Here is a 9,687-nt window from a genome sequence, read left to right as displayed (position 1 = left end):
CAATTTTAATGCTAGGCATACGTTCAACAAGACATGAACTAGGAGCATGTTTAAGAAGAAGGCATGTTGGTAACATCATGCAGCGTAAAGCTGCTGCCAAGGTGGTATCAGCAGTAACGCCATGGACACACCACTGCCACCCCCGTGCCACTGCCATGGTCACTGCACCAGTGCCGGCAGCTCCAAAAGGTGTTACTGCAAGCGGTGGAACAGCTCTTGAAGCCAAGGATGGGCCATGGTCCTCTGTGCCCACATGTCCTGTGTACCTGCTTGTAGATATCAGCATCATTCTTGAGATCAAACTTGCAAATACAGCAGGTATCATAAGCTAGACAAAATACTTCAGAAAAGGAACCAATCTTAAGATACTACCAGTTTTGTGAACTTAATTTCATTTCTATTCCTTTCCAGGGGAAAATACATTGGTTTTCAGCAGCTTCCAGGCAACTGACCTAACTGCCTTCCGTGCTGCCCTAGCTTATTTGCAATCCATTTAAACAGAGTTTAATACTTCTTTGCTTTGAGCTGTTTGGCTTCTTTAATAAATATGCTTTAATATCCCACAGATTTCAGTCCTCTGTAAGATTTTTCACTTTGCAACCTCCATATTAAACTTGAATTTGACTACAATAGAGTAAAGCCAATACTCTGATTTTATTTTAGCAGTTTTTCTGCTATACTATGGACATGTGCTTGCCAGAAGTTACAGGTTATCTTTATTTTATGTGGTGAGGACCTGAACACTGCTCGGTTTGCACATAAAACAATCTGACTTCTTTCTGCCTTGGTTACTAACCAAGAATTTTCTAAGCATTTGATTCTCTCACCAATCAAAGTTCAGATAGGTGTTGATCACATTCCTGACTGGACATAACAATAATTAAAAAAAATCATATAGGTAGGTACAAGATGCTCTCTCTTAAAATTTTACCTAAAACGATGCCTAAAACACTGATGAAACTAATGATATCTACTAACAACTAAAACCAGAAGATAAACTAATGAAAGACATATATTAACCAGACATAGAACATGACAACCAAGTACATACAGTCTGCCAATTTCACTTAAGGGTATTTTTTTCTGACATCGAGTAATTAATCTAATATTACTGTGTACAATCCATGTCTAGGATGCCAAACACATCTTCAGAAGTTCATATAGACCATTTTGATGTAACAGCAGAGAGTACAAAGGCACTCAAAACACTGAACAACAGCAGGAGTCGGGGACTGGAGTGTTTCCCAGCAGAGCTCTATAAAAACAGAAAGCAATCTTGATAAATCAAATTCAAATAATTCCACTCATTACTATTATTAAAAGCATAGAAAGTTTCAGAGAAATCTTTTCCTATTAGCCCCTTCTATTGTGTAGATACTTCTGACATTAAAAAAGCATGTGCCACATCTGTAGTATGTGCAACTCAACAGGTGTTCAGTTTTCAAGTAAGAAGCAGGAGGATAAAAAGTTTAAATTCAAAACTATAAAGCACCTACATGGTCCTGCTTTTCTACATTTTTCTTGATACTCTTCCCATTTATTATATGTAAATTGCATGTGCAGTCTCAAATGCTTATTTACATACAGGAAATCTGACAATCTATATATTGTTTATACCTCACAAGTATTATCAGTTCTTTCAATTTTCTACAATACATAAATAGGATGAAACCAGTAGAAACCACAAAGAGGAAAATTGCTTACCACTTGACTGCCCCCTGACGAAGGTGAATTCTGCAAACAAAAAAAAAATAAGTAAGGAAATCTGGAAGTATTCCCACTCAATGGTTTTGAAGACAGTTTTGTCCAAGATCATTAAATTTTAAAAAATAGTATCAATAAAAGATATGCTGTGGGTTAGATTCAGACAGATGAAGGAAATAGTTTTAGTTCCACATTCTTTTTATCCCATTTTACACATGAAAACGTCAGCTAAGGTTGATGAAGGGGCAAAAGCCTAATTTTCTCTCGTTCCATTATCACATTCCATACAGAGTTTTTTCATCCCTGTATTTGAAAGAGGATTTTAAAAATCAAGTAGTGCTAAAAAATAAAAAAGGAGGGAACAGGGTGAGGGGTGGGTGGGGGAAAGGACAGGGGAAGAAGTAACCTGTAATTGAACGACTCAAGAGTTGGGTTAATCAAAACAACAAACAAAACAAACAACACCAAAACCTGAGGATTAACCGAGCAGGACCTAAAAAAACCTACACAGAGAAGAGGAATTCAAAAATGGGGGACAGCAAAATGTAACAAGGTCTCTAACTGGAATGTAAAGCAAGACAGATTCAGATTTAAAATATAACTGAAACCGAAAGAGTTTCCCCAACGTGAGGCTGCATTTCCAATAGCAGTTTCTTTAAATATGCTCTAATACAAAAAGAACTAATACACAGTGTTATCTTCAGACCAAATCATCCAGAAATTGCTCTACCAACCATCAACCATCCTTTTTTTTTTTTTTTTTTTTATTTACTAAGAAAAGAAGATGAAAATGCTATGATTAAATTTTTCTTACCGGTTTCCCAGAATAAGTGCTTCCTGAGCCCTGTAAAATATTAATAAGACATTTACTTTTGTTGTAGTAGACTCCTCATGAACTGTTTAAAGAACACACGAGTCTTGAAAATGCTCTATATTGGTAGACTTTCATTTTACATTTTCCTTGTGATTTTTTCTCCTATTTTAAGTGAATGGTCTCAGGTAAGCACAGCTACACCCTTTTTATTCCATGAAGGGTTTCAGAAGATTTTCAAAGCCATGCATCAATCTGAGTGAACAACTAACTTTGAAACTGAAACAGCTACCCTGGTATTTATATACATTGTTCCTAACAGAATTATCCAAGCACATTCCCCTGGACAAATAACAGAACTTTGTTGGTGGGAGGAATGAATGCAGCCTCATCCTAAGGCTGAGGTTTGAACAAAATATTCCAACTTTAATTTACTGGCCAGTTTTGTCAGGCATCTATGATTTATATTTACTATTGTAACAATTTTAAATTTCACCCTAAGTACTGTTACCTATTTTAAATACCATAATCAACATTTCCAAGTTGGTTGTGGTATACTGAAAGAAGAATGTCCTTACCGGCTTTCCTTGATGACCTCCTCCGAAGGAAGATGAACCCTGAAAAAAAAATAAAAAGAGCCAGTTAGTTTTGACTCTAAGCTTATTTGTACTTCATTATATTCTTACTATCTGGAATAAAGGACCACAGGAGAATGAAACGTATTTTGTGCCCAGTCACCCAAAAATCCCAGAGAGAAGCCTATGTGAATTAAGAATGCTTAGCATTGTTCTGTTGTAAATATTTGTTTGTGTGATGTATTAGTCACAGAAAATTTAATTCCAAGTTCTTAAGAAGGAGTTGGCTTGTAGTTATAATGTATTCAATATATAGAAAGGAAAAAAAAATCAGGTCAAATACATTAATTCATTTGGAATCTGTCTACAATTAGGAAAAAAAAGGTAAATTAAAATTGAAATGAAGAATGAAAAAAAAGGAAACGTTAAGAGTCTTTATGCTATAGCCCTATACAGCCCCAAGAAAGCTCTAATAAGGAATTTAAAATAAAATTTAAAATAAAAGTGAATACTGAAAAGCTAGTTATTCTACAAAATCTTATTTGGACCTCTGACAAAGTAGCTCTGCTTATTTGAATGACATTGCCAACAAGAAATCTCACAGGCATTGACTCTCTAAGATGTGATATCAAATATGGTACATAGAACATCTCTCCTTTATGATTTAAATGGACGAAAAATTAACAGTTGTGCCCACTTTTTAATGAACAGGTGAATACATCTTATGTTCTATAAGAGAGAAGCATGAAATAAGCACATTGTATGTGCTTATTTGTATCTCCTGCAATTGATTGACAAGAACAAGGTCTAAATTACATGGTTGAAAATGCTTAAAGGGAAAAGGTAAAAATAAACATAGTGAAGTAGCAAGTATTATGTCCTCCAAAAAGAAAATATTTTCTTCAAAGAAAGCCAGGAATATTTTCAAGACATATAAAGTAATTGAAAAAGTGATCCCTGAACACACAGTGTCTGATTGCTGAATGAATTTAAACAGAAGTAATTGTTCATGAAAGTCCCTTACTAAAAATAACGGTCCTGTAATCTCATTCTGTTATTACTAAAAAGAACCTAGAGAATGACAAAGTCCATTTACTGAGTAAAATGCTGGCAAAAAATTAGGGAACTGAGTGAAAATAAATATTGTGTTTGCATTTGTTGGGATTATCCCAGTAAATAATGACACACTGCAGATTTATTTTAAGTAACTCTCAGAGAATGTCTGTAATTAATTGGCTACATTTTTTTTTCTTTTCTCTTTTTTTAAAAAAAGGCAAAATGAAAAAGCAGGCTTATCAGAAAACAAACAAACAAAAGTTGAACTTGAAAAGTTTTTACTTACTGGTTTACCATATTGTCGGCCTCCTGAAGATGAGCCCTGTAAGGAGACAAACACCTTTTAATTGAATAAAAAAGATCTTTTGTCACTGTCTTGAGACCATTTGTGCAGTACTTATGACAAACTTACTTGAATGTTGTTTGAACAAAACAAACTGGGGTACTTAAAACTTCATGTATCTACTATACCTCAAAACAACAGCAATTTATTATTCTGAATCAAGAAAGCAGTGTTTTGAAGCACCACATAATGACAGTATGATCAAAGATATGTTTTACACAGAGCAGTAATTATAATAATATAGCTAATTCTTTTATTCAACTTGCTGAAGCTACTTTAATAGATGTTTACATATCTATCTACCTCAGATACTCAAGCTCAGTAAAAATGAATGCATCTTTCAGCATCAAATAACTGACCCAGAGAGTACAGGGAAAGCATTAGCAGTGATGGGAAGAGAATACACTCACCTGCCCGCCATACTGGCTGCCTCCTGAGTGAGAAGATCCCTATAAAAATAAAATAAATAAAATCACATGAAAAAAGTACTTAAGTATTCACAGAATAATTAACAACAGTTGCTCCTTTTTGCTGTGCAGAATGAAGTATCATAGGAAGACCCTGTGACAGGAGATAGCAGCAGCAATCTGGAAGTGTACTAATCTAAAAAGATGCAGTTGAAAGACTTCTGACTAATTCCTCTAAATTCTTTAACAGCTGAAAGTAGTAAATTTGGCCATCACAAAACACCCGCTAAGACTACTCTTTGACAAATATATGGATATCAAGTGTCTTTATGTACGATCAAGTGTCTTTATGTACGGTTCTCTTCAAGAGAAGAAAAATTCTACTTTATTTATGATTTTTCTGTTAGATGAAGCATGCATCCAGAGAGCTTTTACTGTATTTTTTTCCTTATTATTTCCAGTAAGTAAGTTGGGAAAGATGTGATTTGTTATGAAGCTTATAAAACCAGAGTTATTTAGACCTCTGTTCTCTCTGTGCTACAACAAGTCATTGGCTCAATAGAGTGATAGTGAGCTCAAATGCTTTCCGGTGAAGTAAAAAGAAAGAAATCTTTTTCTTTTTTTTTTTTCCAGCAGAGTAATACTAATGAGAAATATGTTCTACCTTCTTACTAGATAGGCATCTATTACATTTGTTAACTTTTTGGGCCAGTAATATTTCCTCTATCTGTAACAAACTACTAAGTCACACCGCTTACAGTGAGGGATCTGATTTGCAGCTGGCGATTAGGAAAGAAGTATTATTGTGGGCAACACACTCAAATATGTATTTTCGGAGCAATATAGTGGTATATTTTACATCATATTTCCAAGTACTTAATCTAATAAAATGCAAAAATAAGCACTAATTAATAAGATTGAAAAATAATACAGAAAATAGATGTTTAACTGGTGCCATAGCCATTTGCAACTGAAACATGAAAATGATTTAATTATCTTTTGAAGTAAGAGGCATTCAGAGGTAAAGCAACTGAAATTATGATCCATTCACTTTCCTTGTATTGAATTTTGTTGCTGTTTTTTAATTTCAGTTACTAACAGTCCCTGCATCATATTCTTTATTTAATAAATAGCAAGCAGCAAGAAAGTCTTGAAAACAAAGAGTTGCTTGCCTGTCCCCCATACTGATTGCTTCCAGAATAAGATGAACCCTGAAAAAAAAAAAGAAGTGAAACTCAGAACTTTTGTTTTTGTTTTTTCTTTTTTTCGCTACAACCTGGCACCAAAAAATGGATCTAATCTAAACAATATGCTTAACACCAAGTAACTGAAAGAACCTTGCAGTTATTAATGCAGATGGCAAATGGCTACATCAGAGAAAGAACACTGTTACACACTACATTAGTATTTTATTCAAGGAGATAAAACCTGTGAAATATTTTCAAATATTTTTTTCAAAGTAAACAGGTTTTGAAAACTACAGTCTTGACTACTACTAAAATCTTGGCTCTGATAAAGTCAACAGACACTTTATAAAAAGACATAACTGAAATCTGAAGAGATTAATTCAATAAAAGCCAGATACACTCCATTAAAAGCTCTGTCCCTATCTCTGTGATTAACCTAAATATTTAATGGCTTCTGGGCGAACATGGCAACTGAGCCATGTTAATTCCCAAGAAGCTAATCTGTTCAAGTGTTAAAGAATAATTGCTTACCGGTCCACCATGGTAGCTGCTTCCTCCAAAAGAGCCCTATATTCAACAAAAAATAGCAATTGTTACTTTGTGTAAAATTCAATCTCATGTAGAGGAAAAGCGTAAGAGCATAAAAGCATCAAGAACATAATCTTGACTTATTGTGCCTGTAAAGTAATTCACACTGATTGCTAGTATACTTTTCTAGTTGGTTGATCAAACAAGTAAATGATTTAGTTTCAATTACTCCTTATTCCTTCATATTGGCTGCTTGCAAAGAGAAATAAGCTAATAGTATATATGCTGTTTTTAGCACTTCTGATACTCAGTGGTATACTCATGCAACTTGGTTTTTGCTTGATTTCATAATGTGAGAAAGAAGAAATTAAGCAATTTTGTTTATACTGTAGCAACAGAACTGAATCCAGTTCAAAACAAATTAGCATGAAATTCAAAGCAGGTGGGTTTTGTTTGTTTTTAGTAGTTACAAAAATATAGAAAATATACTAAGAAAAATGAAAATAGTCCCTTTTAAAATAAATAAATAAACGTGTTGCTCTGCTCCCACCTGGAAGCATTTTAAGCCAAGAATTTTATATTTGAGTTCACTAGTTCAATCATTCTGTTAATAACTATCATAGGGAGAGTGGTATCACACACACACACACAAATAAAACAGAAAATACACTATGAGATGCTTGGAAAATGGTTTCTCAGGAAACTTCTGCACCTCTCTTACAAACCAAAAAAAAAATGAAATACTTTGAAGTAGTTTTTCATGTCTGGGTATTTTACCGAATTGGCACTGGGTTTCCTTCAATATGGCAGGAGAACATTACTATTTATTTTATCCAGGGTGGGGAAAGTGCAATTTGTTTCCCATGTATTTTTATTTTTTTTTTGGAAATAGAAATGCATCTGGGTAGGTAGCTAGTTTTGAATACAATATTATGTTTGCAAATCAGTTAATATTTTAGTCCTTAGCAAGTTCAAAATCCCTCACTTAAGCACAATGCCAAACAACTATTATCATTCATATAAATTCAAGAGAAGAATTAATTCAAGAACTGTAGTTCCTTGGGAACATTCTAATTACAAATTACTATGGAATATATACAAAGAATACTTACTGTGTGTCCACCAGGACACAGACATCCACCCTGTATTAAATACAAAGCAAACAAGTTTATTTTTTAAGGAGTACATGAGTGGAAAAAGCTTCCGAATTAAAAAGTCAAACTCATAGTTGGCTATTGCAAGATAACACACTCAAGTTCCTGCTCAAAGACTCACTTAGCACCTTCTAAAAATTAGTTTCTTTCTCTCTCCACTGTTCTTTCAGGCAAGTTGTGCACTTACTGTTTTTTGTTGTTATTGTTATTTTTAATATAATCTTATTTGTCATTTACAGTGAAAACCATACTCGAGTAAAGAGTAAAGAAATCTGAGTAGTGCTACAGAACAAGTGTTGGTTATTCCTCTCCCACCTCCCCTGAAAAGAGGCCAAAGCAGCTGGAATGAAAGCAGTATTCTTACATGCTACAGGTATTAGGGAAAACTTTGGCCTTTGGGATCTCTGAATAATAGAGCAAAAGAAAATAGCATGCCACCTAGGCTTTGGGCAAGAAGGACAGTGGTGAGAAAAAACAGTTCTTGTGAAGGAAAGATACACAGGTAAACTGGGAGTGCCTGTCACTAGCACAACGGACTGGTGTTGAGACAGAAAAGCCTACCTGTCCACCGTATTGGCTGCCTCCTGAAGAAAAGCCCTGGAACAAAAATGAGAAACAAATTATTTCTGTGTTATTCAATAACATTCTTGATCGTTCTCTGTTCCTTAGCCTTTTAAATTGTTTCTGTTTAAAAACAAAAATGGATTTCTTAGATCAAGGTTAAATTTAAGGAAGCATTTCCAATACAGTCACACAGACCCCTGTAGCATTTGCTCATATCATGATATACCACACAGACCTGTATTTTGCAATCCTCAACACTTTTGCTTAAAGCTCTGCTTCCTTAGATTTTTATTTTTTATTTTTCCAGAAATTACAGAACAGTGCTTTCTTGGGGAACTCTTTACCAGAACTGCAAATACCATGAAGGCAGAGGTTTTACCTGTCCACTATACTGGCTGCTTCCTGAAGAAGCCATACCCTAAAGAAATAAGGAAGCGTTTTTATTTGTTGCGCATTCTTTAACTTACAACCTGTTATTGAAAAGCACAGTTTTGTTTTCCATAGATTTAAAAGCCACAGGAATATGAACTCTTATTTCATAACCATTTTAAAATATCTCCTGGTCTTTAAAATGGCTATATTTTTAAATAGTACACTAAAGTTTAAATCAAAAGGAGCTTCACGCAAGTGTGAGCAGTACAGCTACACTGGATTCTGTGCTCAGGGCTGATGCATATGTTTCACATTCCTGAGTGGGCTGACACAGCAGGTCTTTATCTATTCTGCCTGAACAGTGTTTTGCTGTAAGCCACCTTATATAAAGGAGCCTGTTTTTCTCTGAAAGGGAGGAAGGTGAACAATGGAACAACAACCCAAAAAGGGGAAAGTAATTGTCACCTATCCTCCATAATGTCTGCCACCTGAGGAAAACGGACCCTGACACAAAGATACTAATTATTATTTATATCAAAAAGCTTCTTTACAGGATTTTGAAAGAAACACTATTTTCTTTCTCTGTTGTGCAATGAAGGATTACAGAAAAGCACTCATCTTATTCCTTTATGTGTTCTATGCAAATTAGGGACCATCTGTAACGTGAATCTTCCATAATACTGATAGCAAGGAGTGATCATGAGCTATTATGACTCTATAGGTAGTTGCATTTGGGGGGCATTTTATTTTGACTGAAAATTTCTTTCTCATCTAATTTTCTTTCCAATGAATCTGACAAAAAATGTTTTCAGAGGACAAGGGCCAGTTCACTGGGGGGCTTCACTGCATATGAAAGGCTACACTGTAAGACATCTCCAGGAACCTTCTTCATCCTCTTTCATTTCACAAGGGCATACAACACCTTCCCTTAACAACTCCTGGCCTTCTCCCATTCCCTTCCAGAGGCACGTTGTTTCTCTGATACC

The 9,687-nt window shown here is 34.7% G+C and overlaps 1 protein-coding gene across 1 annotated transcript in view; it reads right to left on the bottom strand.

Annotated features, from left to right (window-relative positions):
• Positions 1-39: 39 nt before the first annotated feature.
• LOC118170638 (hornerin-like) overlaps positions 40-9,687 on the bottom strand; it is a 51,221-nt gene continuing 41,573 nt past the window's right edge. Inside the window, exons 53-63 of the mRNA XM_035333047.1 lie at positions 8,709-8,747; positions 8,327-8,362; positions 7,724-7,753; positions 6,615-6,650; positions 6,069-6,107; positions 4,900-4,938; positions 4,433-4,468; positions 3,094-3,132; positions 2,519-2,548; positions 1,705-1,734; positions 40-1,255 (exon numbers count right to left, since the gene is read on the bottom strand). Coding sequence (XP_035188938.1) covers positions 1,157-1,255; positions 1,705-1,734; positions 2,519-2,548; positions 3,094-3,132; positions 4,433-4,468; positions 4,900-4,938; positions 6,069-6,107; positions 6,615-6,650; positions 7,724-7,753; positions 8,327-8,362; positions 8,709-8,747 — 453 coding nt within the window. The 3' untranslated portion in view covers positions 40-1,156. The remainder of the gene's footprint in view (positions 1,256-1,704; positions 1,735-2,518; positions 2,549-3,093; positions 3,133-4,432; positions 4,469-4,899; positions 4,939-6,068; positions 6,108-6,614; positions 6,651-7,723; positions 7,754-8,326; positions 8,363-8,708; positions 8,748-9,687) is intronic.

The sequence above is a fragment of the Oxyura jamaicensis genome, chromosome 8 (assembly GCF_011077185.1).
Source record: "Oxyura jamaicensis isolate SHBP4307 breed ruddy duck chromosome 8, BPBGC_Ojam_1.0, whole genome shotgun sequence".
NCBI lineage: Eukaryota > Metazoa > Chordata > Aves > Anseriformes > Anatidae > Oxyura > Oxyura jamaicensis.
The sequence above is the reverse complement of the archived record's forward strand: the minus strand, read 5'-3'. Positions and strand labels throughout refer to the sequence as shown.